The sequence below is a fragment of the Nelumbo nucifera genome, chromosome 8 (assembly GCF_055504915.1).
Source record: "Nelumbo nucifera cultivar China Antique chromosome 8, China Antique-T2T, whole genome shotgun sequence".
Lineage (NCBI taxonomy): Eukaryota > Viridiplantae > Streptophyta > Magnoliopsida > Proteales > Nelumbonaceae > Nelumbo > Nelumbo nucifera.
In genome coordinates, this window is record NC_142656.1 from 19,490,650 (window position 1) to 19,507,803 (window position 17,154).

Below are 17,154 nucleotides of genomic sequence, written 5' to 3' on the forward strand. Positions count from 1 at the left end.
AAGAAATGGTACTCAAATATAGAATAGGCAATAGAAAAGCTTAGGCCTTATCAAATTTTCAGGTCACTCGAGATTCTATTTGAGATGAAAAATTGAAAAACAAAAACACTTTGGGTTCCTATCAAACATCAAGAATGGTCCCCTCTCCCTTTCCCATTCTTGATGAAACTTCCTGCCTTGTCAAGGGAGTGATTTCTTTCAACAATTCGGAATATTAACACATCCATTACAATTGGGGTTTCTTTGCTTCAACTGAAACCTTGGCGGGACACCAAGCAAGACATCTGTAGTGTGTCTACCCATTAAATTACAGCGGACCATAGTTGATCTTACAAAGTGCAAGGGAAAGGTTTTGCCATAGGAGGATGGAGTATTTAAGCCCTTTTGCTTTTTGGGAAGCTGATTATCCGGGTAAATGTTTTTTGGGAACCAAAATCCCATTGACCAACTTTCCCCCTCTCAAAATCTAAAAATGAATGAGAGCCAATGAAACCATCATTTTGACTCTTTTGAGAAGTTGGTTTTTGTCCCACAACAGCTAAGTGGGAAAGAAGAAAGGGATATGGATGTGTATAATTGGGATCCATAAAAGGAAAACCTGTTACTTGCTAAGCTCTAAATTAATCATTTCTAATTTCTTAGAAAGTGAGAAATGTCAATTGTCAACCACTGAAGCGAGATCTTCTAACTGGTTTATGTAACTAATCACTGTAAGGGGAGAGTAAGGTTCTAACGATATGCTTTTCTCACTGATCTTCGTGTCCAATACTCCCATATTCGTTTTGATAGTGAGTGTGCAGAGGTAGTCAGGTAGGCTATGTTAGTGTAGCAGCTGATACATGGGCTTTCTGTCTAAATTATATTCAATTAATTTCTAGATCCCCCACCAGAGTAGGTTGCTATTTGGTGGAGGCTGAGACACTATAAAAAAGTGAGCAGTTTGGAAACGGATAGGTCTGCTAACCAGGTTTTCCACTGAAGGATGAATACTCAAGGAGTTAATCATATTTGAAAGTAGATTTGTAGATCTGTCTCAGAAGAGATTATGAACCTCGGATCATTGTACCTTCAATTTCTACTGGTGGCTGAATTTGAGCCTACAATTATTGCCATATGTTTAGATTAAAAATGCCAAGCCTAAAACTCAACGTTCATGAAATTTTTATAAATTGCTTTCCATGAAACAAGGGTTTTCTTTGTTTTTTTTTCTTTTTTTTTTTATTTGCAAGGATAAGTCTGATATCAATTGACTGGACCTTAAATCGAATCGAACTTGATGTAACCGTTTTTGGTCACGTACCATTTTTTGGGATGTGTAAAATTTTTTGGCTAAGTACCTCGTGTTTGACCTGGTGGTGACGTGCCTTGGTGATGAGCTACTTGGTGGCGAACTTCCCGGGGGAGAACTGCCTGGTGGCGAACTGCCTGGTGATGCTCCCTGGTGGTGAACTGCCTAGTGGCGAACTGCCTGGTGGCGAACTGCCCGGTTGTCACGGGGGTAGTTCTATAGCGGAAGAAACCCGTGCGGCGTCCTGGCCTAGGCAGGCCAGGACAAGCCTTTCTACGCTTAGAGGCTAGGAGTTGCCCGATGGGATGGCTCCACCAACGTCAGTAGCACTGGATCATGACCTCAAGTCCAATGGCCGGGGCACTCTCCTGGCTCAGACCGGTCCATGGGAGGCGCCACTTACGTGCTAAAGGGGGACAACCATAATGGAAGGCGACCATGCGCCGTTGAGGTGACTTGGCACCGATGTGAAGGGTCTCCTGTATGCCGATGATTACAAGCACCTGTGTGCCATGATGATAGGCAACCGCTTGGGCCAGAACACACCCGAGCACTAAGGGCAACGGGATAGCTCAATCAGCTTGGGCAAGGGGCTGGCGAAGTGAAGGGACACGCTTGAGCCAGGCCCGCATGCCAAGCCTCCCTTGAGTATCGGTAGCGCAGTGCCGGTCCAACACTGTCCCCATGAGCAAGTGTGCGCCCATGAGGAACCTTGGTAGCCATGCTAGCCGTTAACCAGGGCTGCCCCGCAAGGGGATGAAGGTCTAGGAGTGCCAAGGTTAGGCACCCAAGGAGGTCGACCACCCCTCCTCAAAGAGTACGTTAAGCTTTTGGTGGTCTGCCTGAAGATGACATCAGTTCTCCCAAAAATCTTACAGGCGAAAATGACGGGCATGTCCCTAACGTAAGCCTGCCAAGCGTAGGCAAGGCTAAGCCTGTGCTGAACCGTAACACGGTGGCGAACTACCTGGTGGCGAACTGCCTGATGGCGAACTGCCTGGTGGCGAACTGCCTGATGGCGAACTGCCTGGTGACGCTGCCTGATGGCGAACTGCCTGATGGCGAACTGCCTGATGGCGAACTGCCTGGTGGCGAACTGCCCGGCAGTGCTCCCTGGTGGCGAACTGCCTGATGGCGAACTTGTCACTTGACTTGCTCCTAGGCGGTCTGCAACTCAAAGGATGGTGGAGCTCCCTGGTGCAGCGCTACCCGACTACCCCCCGTGTGAGGTGATTTTCTCTCCTTTGTAGACAGTGGGAGCTGAGGGACCTGCGGGAACTGAATCAGAGGACCCAGTGGTATTTTCCCGGCGGGGACTCTCCGATGCCTAAGTTAGCATTCTGATTACAGAGGGCTTGGAGAGAAATGAGAGAGCTAGAGAGCGGGGGTTACCATACTCTTTTTTTCCCCCCTTGGCTTTGGGGGTCGGAGTCCTTATATAGTGGTGCCCTCGCGGGTTAGGTGGGTAAAAAGCCTTCAAATGGTAAGACGTCATATCCCGTCAGAACCGGGGTACGGTGATGAACTCCTCGAGGTTGTCAGGTCGGCGCCTGTTAGTCGACGGGTTGGTGTCCGGGCCAGGTTGCCAGGCCGGCGCCTGTGTCTGTCGGCGGGTCGGTGTCCGGGCTAGGTTGCCAGGTCGGCGCCTGTGTCAGTCGGCGGGTCGGTGTCCGGGCCAGGTTGCCAGGTCAGCGCCTATGTCTGTCGGCGGGTCGGTGTCCGGGCCAGGTTGCCAGGTCGGCGCCTGTGTCAGTCGGCGGGTCGGTGTCCGGGCCAGGTTGCCAGGTCGAAGCCTGTGTCAGTCGGCGGGTCGGTGTCCGGCCAGGTTGCCAGGTCGGCCTCTGTGTCCGGGTCAGGTCATCAGGTCGGCGCCTATGTCCGGGTCATGTTGTCAGGTCGGCGCCTGTGTCCGGGCCAGATTGCCAGGTCGGCGCCTGTGTCCGGGCCAGATTGCCAGGTCGGCACCTGTGTCCGGGCCCGATCCGGCCAGGTCGCGCAGGTCGTGCCAGTTCGCGCGCAGGCCGCACCAGGTCGCGCGCAGGCCGCGCCAGGTCGTGCCAGGTCGCGCCAGGCCAGCCAGACCGGTGCCCGGGGGGGGGGACCAACTTGGTAAGTTGTTGCCTGGGGGCTTGCCTAGTTGTCACGAGGTGCCACGTGTCGCAATTTCACTAGAGGGCCAAATCCACCCTCATCAGAACTATTCTTTTGCCTTTTACTAAAGAATGCTGTCTGCTCGCCACTCAAAGCGGCATACACCTAATTTTGGAGAACAAAACATAATCAATGATTTTATATAAAAATCATGGAATAGATTTTTAGATGTTGAAGCACTTGTGCATCTGAACCTAAAACCCGAGGTTTCTAATTAGAAGGAATTGATGGTTCTAAATGCAGTTTGGTTCGTAATGTTTAAAATTTAGATTTGGAAACTGTTAAAAAAAGGAGACCATTTGATAAGATATCAGCGGTTGATAAAGAGTACTGATGGGTTCAAAACTTCAGATGTACACAAAGAAGAAACGGATCATAAACTGACTGCTCTGAAACAGTCTTTTTCGAACCTCAAATCCTCAAAACCACAGCAGTATTGTCAAAGTCTGTTTAACCTGTTTTTGTTAATGAAGTTAAGAGATTAAATTAAGACATCTGCAAGGAAAGGAAGGGAAAAGTAGGGAAACCTTTACAAACCTTGGATAGGTTTCCTCCCTATCTTTTCATTCAAACCAAACATAGCCTTAAATTAGTCATTTCAGAGCAGCAGATTGCTTTTATCATGCTTTGCAGGTGATCATGGATCATATATAGCCTCAGTGAACTACCCAGTAATCTTTTCTGCACTTCCTGTTCTCATTCCTAAGGTTCAGTTTGAAAGGAGTATAAATACAAATATGTACAGTGCAAATATACAAAATAATACAAAATGTAAGACTTTGTACTCTGCATATTTGTATTTGCACTCCTTCCAAACTGAGCCTAAAGTGTTCCAAAAAGAGATCAACTATGTATATAATCTTTTTTTTTTCTGTAAAGTACTTAGTGGTGCTCATTGAGGTATGTTTTCAATAGATTTTCAGTGTGGATTTTTAGACAATGATGTATGATCAACTGATTCTGTTATCTGTATAGAACTTTGCTTTTGTTTATAAAGAAAAAGAACAGAAGTTCCTGGTGTTCAAAGATTACGTAGTGGTGAGTGGTGACAAATTCAAGAATGCTAATGTGAAGAAAGAATTAATGTGACCTTTGAACCTTGAAATCATTTCTCATGACTTTAATCCATCTCTTTTGGCCTGCCGTAGTTCATGGTAATAGTTATTGATAGGAGACATGTAGTTCAAAACTAGTAGTGTTTCTCACGCAAGTCATTGGTTTCTAATGGATTTATATTAGAACAGAAGGGAAGTGTAAAGATAATAGATCAATTTATCATTCTCTAGTGTTATCCAATCGGTTGGTTGGTTGATTTTGCATTCTTTGTATAGCCGTTTATGTGACAATTAACCTCGAATGTATCACATAGTCCTTGTTATACGTCTTAATTTCAGTCCAAGTTCAGTTTTCTGTTTACAGTTCAAAAATCTGTACTTCATCCCCTAGTTATCTGATTAATCTTTATCCAAGTATGAAGTTTTAAATTGGTTTGTTTAATAGTCAATACAACAAATTGACGAGCAAACAATGCCATAAGTCTATAAAACAATGCACTAAATAGGCTTTGTCAGTCAAATAACTTTTGGAAGTAGAGAATAAAAGTAAGAGTTTACTAAGTGAAAAGATAGTGGGGAGGACTCAAATTTCTTTAACTGTGAAACTCAGCTCTGGGATAACTCTTATAAGTTTGTCAACTTTGTATTAGAGTAGCAGACTAGTAGTTGGGGAAAGTCAGAACTAAAAGGGGGGCATATTGATACAAAGACTTCACCTCCCCAACATCCCTCTTCTGAATCAATGAATTCTATTCATAAGAAAAAAGTCAGTATGCATTTAGTAGAAGTTCAATTTTGCTGGGTGGAAGGTACAAAATAGAGAGAGAGAGAGAGAGAGAGTGCTGGATTTTTTATCCCACATAGGATAGGAGTAAAGAGGTGGCAGGGAGAGCTGAATTATAAAATCTAAACTGAGAGACAAAACAAAGCATACCTTTCTCGGCCTTTTGGCTAAGATCAAGTGTAGTATCTGTTTTTATCAGTTTAATATCTGATACGTGGGCCATCGGCCCACATGATATTAAATTAATTTTTCTTGGGGGAAAGCCCACTTCAGTAGCTTGCTACTGGGACATTCAAGCGTCGCCCATGCGTTGCAATACTGCACGGGCCTGGTGCACCCCTACTGATTCTTTTGTTCAAGTTTTCTATATTTGCGGCAAAGATGTGGTCTACCTTGGTTTTGGACGGCCCGCTAGATGTTGGGGGTGGTTATGGGTCTGAACTGATTTTTCTATCAAATAATTCCAATGTTCCGTCTGTCTTATCAAATGATTCTTCTATCCAATAATTCCAATGTTCTGATATTCCGTTTGGTTGCAATGCCATTTGATTTGTATTAGTACAAATATATGGGAGTGCAAATGTAAAAATACAAATTCTCATTTAATTTTGTTTTGGATTTTATTTTATTTTGCTTCATGTCAATCAAACAAAATAAGCTAAAATTTGTTTATTTAATTTCACTGTTTTCAAAACCGGACCGGACCGGATGGTTGGACAGGAAAAACCGGGAACTAGTCACTTGATCGGTTTTGTTTTCCTCCAAAAGCAAATCGCTAAACCGACTGGTTAACTGTTCAAACGGTTTTGACCGTTTTCCAATTTTTTTTAGTTTTTTTATTTTTTTGTCAGAATGGGACCGGCCGTTCGGGTCGAACAGTTGGACCGTTCGGGTCGAACGGTTGGACCGTTCGAACCAGTAACCAAACCGATTCATTTTTAAAAACATTCTTAATTTATACTACAACCAGACAAAATAAACTAAAATTTAAAACAAAAATAGGTCAGAATTTACACTCAAATCATTTACACTGTCATGATTTTTCATCAGGGCAAATTTATTTGCATTACACCCCAAAAAGCATACTTCAAAGTTCGAACAGTTTGAGATGAGCTTTTGAGCTGCGAAATAAGGCTGGAAGCGCAGATCCAATTAATCTGTAATCCTTTTAAGTCTGATGAAGTTTTTAAAAGTCTGTGTTTGGTTGCAGTGTAAATAAATTTGCATTGATGCTAAATCATGGGCAGTGTAAATGATTTGAGTGTAAATTCTGACTTATTTTTGTTTCAAATTTTAGTTTATTTTGTTTGATTACAGTCCAAATGAAATAAATTAAAACATGAGGCAGAATATAGTAAAATTCAAAATAAAATTAAATAAGAATTTGCATTTTTCAATTTTGCACTCCCATACATTTGTACTAGTATAAATAAATTTGCACTGCAACCAAACACAGCTTTAAAATAGCCATTGTTGCTGCATATATATCCTGCTGCTAGCTACTCTATCGTCTGCACTTCTTTTTCTTTAGTAATGTACAAAAGGAGTGATATGCCTTATTGCTTGACTCAACTCTGGTGGATTTCAGAGTTCCTTATCTATGCATATGAATAGAGGTGTGGTTAATTCATGGGTTGCTGTGTCAATGACACTGTTAATTCCCATATAAGCAGCGAACGAGGGATGCTCCACCTTTTTCTGTTCATCAAATTTATGAATTCCAACGATGTATCGTCCTCCATTATTCATTGATTGTTGCCCAATTCTTTTCTTTTCATGGTTTTCAAAATTGGATGGACTGAAAAAATCGGGAATCAATTAGGTGATCGATTCTGTTTTACCCCAGAACTGTTATTTCACCAAAAACTATTGATTTGATCAGCAAATCGCTGATCTAGATGATCAAACCGTTTAACAGTTTTGATCATTTTTTAATTTTTTTTCAGAACGAACCGTCTATTTAGTTTGAACAATCGGACCATTCGACCCAGAAAGTAAACACATGACCGGTTCGGTTTTAAAAACCTTACTCCTTTTCTGTAAATGCCCGTTACACCAGAGAAACAATAAAGAACAGATAGGTCGCTGTGACAAATGCTTGTGGCCCACAAATCCTCTATTAATTAACGGAGAGAGTACCAAAGAAGGGATTCTCCCTCCCTCGTTTGCATAACCACTGGCTTTTTAGATGGCTTTTCTACCCAACGCTTCAGTGGTGGAACGCATGGATGATGTCCTTACAGTTGTCTTCTATGCCTTCATCATTGTAGTTGTCCAAAATTTAATTGGCAGGGGTATATTAGACATTTTAATTCCTTCTGTTAGATATAACGGCTAACTTATTTGATAGGGGAGGTGTTAGGTCCATTTTAAAAAAGAGAGAAGTTTCAGTATTTATAACAAATATGAAGGGAAGTTTAAGTTTTTATCCCAAGGTTCAGTTGGGAAGGAGTACAAATACAAATTTGTAGAGTATAAAACCTTACATTTTATATTATTTTGTATACATTTGATCTGTACATATTTGTATTTGTACTCTTTTCAAACTGAGCCTAATATTTATTTGAGCCTCGTTTGACAAAATGATATGATAGTTTTTTAACAATGAAGAGTTCTGTTTTGGTTTTGCCACATATCCACTTTTATGGGTCCATGTCAGTGCTACACACCCACTTGTAATGGAGCTTATTGCTAATTACCTGTTCAAAATTTATAATTTTCTTTATAATAATAATAGAATATGATAGAATATATATATATATATATATATATATATATATTTATTTATTTATGTTTATTTATAATATATATTATAAATATAAAAATTTGAAAAATCAGAAAAACCAAACCGATCAATAGATTTATACAGTTCAGGGATTTAATTTGCAAAAATCGATAGTATCAGATTGATTTCAAAAAATGCCCTAACCGAACCTTTAGCACCCGTACTAACAATAAAGATTCAATGAACTACGTACACAAAACTAACAAATCAGGGCAATTCTTTTGACGACAAAAACTCGTTTTACAGTCTGGTCAATCCATTTTACATATTAGATTAATAACAAAGTCTCCTACCACCAAAAATACCCTTCATGAAGATTTTCTGGAATTATTAAGGATGATGGTGATGCAATATCAGTAAATGGGGTTTTGTTGAAGCAGAGCGAGTGGATTGGAGACAAGTCACCCTTCAAGACCTAATTTGGGCCGTTGGGGAGATTCGAGGTTGGTCAATACAAAGTGGGCTATTTTAGGTTGTGTAATTGCCACTTTTACTTGCAACTTTATAGGTTGGTCAATACAAATTTTATGAAAATATATATATTTTTTTCCTATTACAAATGATTTGAGTTATCAATACAATATTTGGTGGTGTTATGTGTTTCTTCACCAAACCTCAAATTTACTAATACCAACGCCCAATCCAATGGTATATTTTCTTAGTGGAAGTGGTTATTTGGTGTGATGTAATAAGACAATTTTTTAAAAATTAATTTATATTGACTAACCTAAAATGTTACAAGTAGAAATGACAATGGTACCAAATACAACCTTAATCAATTGAACATGGATCAGGACATTAACAATTATGAACCTATCATATAATATTGAAGTGTATAAATGCCTATCATATAATATATATCAGTTTTTTGAGTCACAGAAACACCAAATATAGTGAGTTAGGGGTGTTTGAACATTAGGACCCCATGTATATCATAAAAGCCTTAGGCTGAAAATATAATTAATTAAAGTAGTGAAATTTTCATAGAGATTCAAAAACATAAGCTCAATATGCCGAACCACATAAATTTGGGCTCAGATCTGCAAACCATAAGCTGTTTCCACATTTCTACCCATAAGACATTACAGCTGCGCATTGAGAATATCTATATTATTATTTATAGTAAGAAACTTTCAATACACGGTGGTGATGATTGGTGGGTAGCGATGTGGGTATACTATTTGTGGGTAGTAGATTCGGAGTGTCTCTTCGCTATTCTTTGTTCTCTTTCCAATAATCTCATTTTGTATATGGGCAGCTCTATCCTAAGGGTGTCAATTTTCCCTGTCCCCGATGGGTACTCGGGATCCCCGATCCAACGAGGTCGGGTATGGGGGGCACTTTGGTGGGGTCGGGGTCGAGGATGGGGCAATCTCTGAATCCCTGATTGGATTCGGGGACGGGGAAGTGGAATATGGAATCATAAACGTCATAGCAAATAAGGTGTTATTTATCAAAATTTATGGGTGGGTTTTGATTGGTCAAAACTCTTTCTATATCATATTTTTCCGGGATCATAGATTTACCTGTTGAATACAATATCAATATGGCCGATACAATGCTAGTTGACAGTCTGAAGTAGGGGTGCCAATTGGACTCGATTTGGTCCAATCCAATGTGAATCCATTACAAATGGACCAGGTCGAATTCAATCTAATGAATATTTTGGACTGTTTTAGACCGGTTCAATTCAATGTTTAGACTAGGGCTGTTCATAACAATACCCAAATCAACCAACCCGAATTGGCCGGTTTTTCTTCAGCACCGGTCGGTTTCGGGTTACAAAAAAACATAAACCAATGGTTCGATTCGGTTTTGGTTTTCATGTGTGAAAACCGAAACCAAACCGACCCAAGCTGACTTATATATATTATATATAAAATTTCAGATATATAAAATATTAGTTTTAATCCATCAAATCATTTTTAATTTCCAGGCTTCCATTGTTTTCTTAGACTTGATTCCTTTACCATTCACACCGAGAGAATCATTCACAAAACCGACCCAAACCGATTCAAACCGATCAGGTCGGTTTTACTTAATGCTGGATCGGTTTCGGTTTGATTTCTAGGTAAACCAACCAAGTCGGGTCGGTTGGAAAAACGCCAGTAAACCAACCCGACCCGACCCATGAATAGCCCTAGTTTGGACCATTCAATTTGTTCAAATTTGTTTTAATTTAGATTAATTCAAACTCAAACCTGGTCCATTACACCGATACTCTTATCTTCTATCAATGAGACCAGATCAATCCATTGACACCCCTAGTCTGAAGGGCATAATGCACCGATTTTGGTCCATCTAATCTGTCCAAATTGATATTGATTTGGATGGATTCCAACCCAAAATCGATCCATTGATACCCCTAGTCTGAAGGAAGTAATGCACCGATTCGTATACACTATACAGTGATACAGCCACGCAGGGCTGCACTCTGATATAAGCCCGGTATATATAAACTTCATACAATTGATTTTTTTCGGTAGAGTGAAAAAATTTCAAGTTTCATACAATTGGAGTGAAAATCTTTCAAGTTTCATACAATTGATTTGTTTTTTCACTTTGTTCAGTGTATACAATTTTAAAAGTCAATTTTAGTTCTTATGGCATACAGTTATCTTATTATAATCTGAATTTAACTTCAATCTGCTATAAGCCCGGTAACATAAGATTCGGTTTGAATCAAAATATTAAAATGAAACTGTATTTCCCATTTGATGGAATACATTCGCAGCCGTAACTAGACAGTCTAGACCTGGTCCACTTCTCAAAGCTTCTAGGACCGGGCTGCAGTCATCTTATTCAAAATACTTGGCTTCATAATTTGTTGACAAAGGGAGGCAACACCCTGTGCGTTTGAATTGTTAAGTTGTTGGACAACCTATGCCCGATCTATGGCCCACACAAATCACATAGATGGAGTACTTTCAAGTTTCAACCACACGATTTGGAATTTTGTGATTTTCTGAAGGTCATTGATGTATAATGCATCCAAAACTCGTAACCTGACATGTAAAAAATTCAAAAGAAGAATGCAATCCAAAACGTTTTGTTAAAGCCCCCATGTTATAAACTTGTAGCAATTTCATGTACTTCCCCTATGTTGTTCAATTCTACAATGAGCCCCCAATATTTTACAGATTGACAACATTTACAAAATGAAGATGCGAAACAACCACGGGTCCACCCATACGAAAATAAATAAACAAAAAACATTGAGAACAAAATGCAAAAAATGTCCTAAATTACAAACAAATACTATGTTTCCTAATCTCTTTTTTCAATTCAGAAATTAAAAGGAAATATTATTAAATCATAATAATTTTATGTCATTCAAGGATTTGGGCCATATGGCCGATGAATAAGCAGGAGGATCAGTGATGAGGGCATAAACAAAATAAAAAGAAAAGTACTTAATTAAGCATCATTTGATGGAAAACTAAATTATAAAAAACCAAAACCACCCCCATGAGGGCCATACATTCCCAGGTCTTGAAAAGGCAACTGGATTCGAGCCTAAGGCATCATGGAACAATGGCCCCTTTAGGCCGTGTTTGGTTTGAAAGAAAATATAGGAAAAGGTGAAGGTGGAGAAACCCATACAAACCTCGTACAGATTTCTCTTCCTTTTCAAACCAAACACAGCATTAGGGAAAACATATATTGTGTTTGATACAATTGCTGTTTTTATTTTGAGTTGATATATATAAATTGGGAAGAGATGCGTTGTCACATCACATAAGAGTCAGAATGAAATGATTTGATGTTTCTACAAACAGCATCCACACTCGTGTCTGCTTCAACTTATATCCAGACTCGGATAACAGCAATGGTACCAAACATAACTATAATGTCCCCAATAAATATGCTAGAAACAGAAATCCACAACAACCCCATAGCCAACCATGTATATTTAGTTATGAAAGACCAAATAATTTAAGCCAACTTGTTTGATCATAGCCTGAGCTACATGACATGTGCTACCAGGTTGGAAGTTGGAACTTGCCTCATCTATGGCACCTAATGCTATGGAGAATAATGATTCTTCGCAGTTAATATAACACTGAAAGAACCATGGAATATAGAACTGACAATGTAAAACAAACCCAAATATCACCTCCGCAAGTTTTACTTTGTGGTCTATTCATTCTAAGGACACCAAACAGGTGACAAATTATTTTACAAGCAAACAGATGGTAATTGTTTGCCATACATAAAAGTCAATCATCTTGTAATAAGGGATGGTTTCCTGGACAGCTTAGAAGATGATTGTTAAATGTTTCAATGAGAACAAATGTCGTGCAAACCCATAAAGAAGATGCAGGTGCCTAGCAAAATCTCTGGAGACTTCTAAACAAACCATAAACATAGACAGAATTTGATGTAACCGACCCCAAAAAGACAGAATTAAGGCTGAGTTAGTATGTATAATGAGAAAATAGGATCCTCAGGATGATGCTATTACGAAAAATATTTGTAGAAATCCAACATTTGAATGAATAAATTGAATTCAAACCACAGACAAGGGTTGTACTTTCGTTGTGAACTAAAAACATGCATCGAAGTTCACAACTGGAGCACTGAAGCGAAGAAAGTATTGAAATCAAAGCTTCTAAGCTCAAACTCTCCCACAGAAAGTAGCTCATAAGAATAGCAGAAACCAATAAAAAAATAGAGATGAAGTGAATTAAACCCTAGCATCACATCGAGTGAATATAAAAAATGAAATCTAACTTGTCATTCAAATATTAATTAATCTCATCGAAATGCCTGTGAAGTGGGCTTACAGGAGTTCCCAGCTAATTAATGTGCAAAATACAGAAAGAGTGCTATTCATTCATGTCTTGCAATAACTAAAATCCTAAATCGACTCAAAAAGAGGGCAAAAAGGAAAATATAGAAATATAATCCACCTCAAAACCCTAGTTTCGTGCGGCGCCAGTGCCTGCGCTTGGCATTGTACCTGAAAACACGAAAATCAGAAGTTAGTGTAAGAAATGTAAGAATTAGGAAATAATAAGTACCCATTACTTAGATTATTGAACAGAGGCAAGAAAAAGTGATGAGACGAAATGAGATGAGAAGAACAAATGATGGGGACCTGATGGTGTTGTCGGTCCTCATACGGATCCAGTGAGGGATGGGCCTGTTCTGCCTCATCTTCTTGGCGAGCTTCTTCTTGATTCTGAACGTTTTGTGCGACGGCTGCAAATCGAAATAAAGTTTCGAACAATCAACGAATCGAACTAAAAAAATCACAAATTGAAGGAGAGAGTTACAGGGATTGAGAGAATTACCATTTTCGATTCAGGTTCAGGGCTCAACCGCGAAAGCCTGGAAGAAGCAAGAAAACCCTAATAGGAGAAACCCTATGTTGCAAATTTTATCTCTTTTATATCTAGGGATTATGAACCGATGTTGCAGGACGAGACGAAGGTAAACGGGTCGGCTTCCGCACGGTTTTAGATCAACCCGAACATAAACAGAGCCAACTCGGCCCGACTACAAAAGAAGGACCATCGAAGGGGACACATGTTTCCTTTTTTTAGGAGGGGGTAGGGATCCGCTACCAACATAGAGAGATGTTCTCAATGTGCGATTTGTAATGAATTGTTGGGAAAGTATTGGTAGTGTTGCTGCCAAATCTGGTGTAATCTCAGGTGTTCAAGGTCGACGGTTCAACCTGTTGAGAGAAAGAAGACTACTCCAGGAGTTATTCCGGGGACGAAAACTCAGACAATCAAATTAGTCGAGTGGTATAAGGGGTCGGACCGAGCAAGAAAGGAAAGCTAAAACTTGTTAGAAAATATTAACATATTCAAAGACCTCAACTAATAGTTTAAACTTTTAGGTTAAATGGTTCTTTGAGATGTTATGAGAGACATTTGGCCAAATAGTCTAGTGATATTCATTATCCCCCCTATAATTAATTAAGTTTTAGGCTTTTAGCACAAGGTATGGGTGGGCCTATGATTGAGCCCAATAGGTTTTTATGTGAGGGGGCGTGTTAGAGAATATCAATTTATTCAAGGACCTCACCTAACAATTTAAGCTTTTAAATTAAATGGGTCTTTGGGAAAGCTTAAGCCTTGTGTGCATGCATATCTTTACTTCAATGTGAGAGGCTCGTAGCCCCTTTTTATAGTCAGAATTGCCTTAAGAGAGAAGTAATTGGAGGCAATTGATGATGGACGACCAAAATGCATCCAACCAATGCCACGTGCCAATATATGCAAATCGGCCAAATATCCCTACATTAGGTAACATACTTGAACTTGTTTGGGAGGGCTCTCTATAGGACTACAAGTTGAGTCAGGTTAAGTCGGGTTGAGACCAACCCTAAGTTCTAAACCCCAACCCTAACCCTAACTGAATTCTTTCAACCCTAACCCAACCCAATCCATCCTTTAAAACCTCATAGAATTTCTCGATTTTAGATCTTAACTCAACTTTCACTACATATATTAATCCTATGTTTCATTAATATTTATTTGTTGACGTTATTTTTTTGTTCTTTTAGTACAAAGTTCAAAAAAAAAAAAAACAAGTGTTAAAAATGATTATAATTTATTATGAGTTATGACTTACGATAGATCTTTCTTGGGCGGCAAACAACATAGAGGAGATGAAGAATAAAATTTTCAAAATACATAAAATCATGTTATTAAGGTTTTAGTCTTTCTGGTTAGGATTAAGAGAAGTGATTGTCTTAAAAGAAATATATGATACTATGTGGTGGGAGCTATACAAATATCATGCATCTCAACAAATCAATGTATGTTATATATTACATATAAGATATATTTATATATGACATGTACTATAGAGTGGGGTTCGGATCGGCTAAGGGGCCAACCCTAACCTAACTCAAAGTAAAGTTGGATTCATGAATTTCAACCCTAACCCTAATCCGAACATCAATCCCACCTAACCCAACCCAACCCAACCCAATTTTTTCGGGTTGAATTTCAGCCAACCCGGCCCAAGTTGCAGCCTTACTCTCTATACGTGGCTTATGACATTTTGAGCTGATTCCATATTGAAATCTCATAAACTATATTTGGTGAAAATCTGTATCTCTTTATACTAAAGTCGCATTGGCCTCTATTTTCTCCCCGGCCTTAACGGAAAACTCTCAACCCCGCTTTCATATACAAATCAATAATGCTATTGAAAACTCTCCATTACCGTTGAACAGCACCTTAAATTTTTTGGATCGTCTCTCTTTGCAAACTTCACCGTTCACCATTCTACCAAGAAGCAAACTTTCAGTTGCAGTTGCAGCTCTCTTTGCACAGTCCGTTTTGTTTTTTTCACCATTTTTTTTTTCAGTTAGATGCAATTCTATCTGTATCTGATATATTAGTTTAGATATTAAATTCTGTACTTTTTTCTATATAACAAATTTCTTATATTTTTCATGGGGGTTTAACCCGACTAGAAAAACCTAATCAAAGCCAAGCACAACCCAAAACAGGGGAGCATCGATCTTACCACTATAGCTTTAAAACCCACCAAGCATGTGTTTATTGATTGTTTCTCAGCGTGAATAATGGCTGACGGGACACTCCAGCGTGAATAATGGTCAGCCCCCTATTTCGCTACCATGGTCGTTGCATCAAATGACCATTGTAGCGTAAACTTGGTAAAAAAGGTTAGTTTGGATATTTCTAGTGTGAATAAATGGTTGTGAAAAGACAACAAACTTAGCCCCCTGTTTCGCTATTGTGATTGCTACATGGAGTGACCATTGTAGCAAAATCGGGTGAAGAAGGAGGTTATTTTGGGTTGAGTTCTGGATATCCCAATCTGGACCCGTTTTCGCATTTAAATAATTTACATTATTTAATAATTTGGGTCGGGTTCTGGATATTTCGACCTAGACCGATTTCCACATCCATATAATTTCCATTATTTAACATTAATGACCCTGACACGCTGCTGTAATCACTCTATCGAGTGGTCACTGTAGCAGCATGTTGGGTCAGGAAGTTAATCTTATTTGGGTGAACGCCTCAACGGGCCGGGTATCTTATCTGGGTAGTGGGTATTCTGTTTTTATTGTTAAAAGGTACTAGAATTAAACGATTGTTAATTTTATATTAACCTCTTGATAATTAACAATCAGTAATTTAATTAACAATAAATTTAATTGTCAATAAAGTAACAATAATTTATTCTGAATTAACGGTAAATTTAGTGATTCTTACATATATAAATTATCAATAATTATTGATTAACTGAATTAGTTTATTGAGGAACATAATTTATTTATATTTTGTGAATTATATTTAATTAACAGTAATTTTCTATTAATTTGATCTTATAAGACGTGGTCATTTGTCATTGAATATTAAAAGTAATTTCCTGTTATTTAATCTTATAGAATGAACCAATAGTAAATTATTATTAATTTCCTACAATAAATTAAATTTTCTGTTAATTGCTATAATTTTCTATTAATTTCAGTTAATTTAAATTTTCATTAGCTTAACTTAATTAAGTTAATTAATAAGACTAATTAAGTAGTAATTAGATAACTTTGTGTACGGCTTAATCATTTACTTTTAGTAATTAAAGTAGGAAATTATTAATTAAGTTTCTTCCATATAAACAAAAAGTGATACTAAATTAAAGTAAATACAAATGAATACATTTTATTAATAAAACAAAAAAAGTAAGAAAATTTTAGTTTCAAAATTAAATCTTATGATTTGATGATGATATTACAATTTTGTTAATAAAATAAAATTAATAGTTTACACTTAATTATTATTAATTTAAAATCCTTTAATCCATTTAAAAATAGTAATTAAAAATAATACTAAATAAAAAATTAGTAAAAGTTAAAAACAATTTAATGAAAAATAAAAACTAATGCAATTAGGAATGTCACAATTCTCCTTCTTAGGGTGCAACTTTGGTAGGTTGGGTTGGGTTAAGGGTCAATCCAATCCTAAGTCTCAAACCTCAATCTCAAGCTTAGTCTAACTCAAGGTTAAGCCTGAGTTTACCAACCCAAGCCCAAATCAGCCTTAGCTAAACATCTCAGGCTTAAGGTGGCAATTTCTACCCTACCCGGTGGGTATCC

General features: G+C 38.4%; 1 protein-coding gene, 1 non-coding gene and 1 pseudogene across 2 annotated transcripts; 2 read left to right on the plus strand and 1 right to left on the minus strand.

The window, feature by feature from the left end:
* Positions 1-3,468: 3,468 nt before the first annotated feature.
* Positions 3,469-3,579, plus strand: LOC148789709 (U5 spliceosomal RNA; annotated as a pseudogene).
* A 1,845-nt stretch (positions 3,580-5,424) lies between these two features.
* Positions 5,425-5,620, plus strand: LOC148789710 (U2 spliceosomal RNA). Its single transcript, XR_016080001.1, has one exon. It is a non-coding gene; the product is annotated as a U2 spliceosomal RNA (small nuclear RNA).
* Positions 5,621-12,777: 7,157 nt separating this feature from the next.
* On the minus strand, positions 12,778-13,519 carry LOC104589059 (Ribosomal protein L39 family protein). Its single transcript, XM_010247243.3, has 3 exons — positions 13,361-13,519; positions 13,165-13,268; positions 12,778-13,026 (listed from the first exon to the last, which is right to left on the minus strand). The coding sequence occupies exons 1-3, from the start codon at positions 13,361-13,363 to the stop codon at positions 12,978-12,980; spliced, it is 156 nt and encodes a 51-aa protein (XP_010245545.1). The 5' UTR covers positions 13,364-13,519; the 3' UTR covers positions 12,778-12,977.
* Between the last annotated feature and the right edge of the window lie 3,635 nt (positions 13,520-17,154).

Bases quoted from the DNA above. Each gene is read 5' to 3' on its own strand.
- LOC104589059 (XM_010247243.3), bottom strand. The intron at 13,027-13,164 runs GTCCCCATCATT...TCGTGTTTTCAG, and splicing joins AGGACCGACAACACCATCAG to GTACAATGCCAAGCGCAGGC.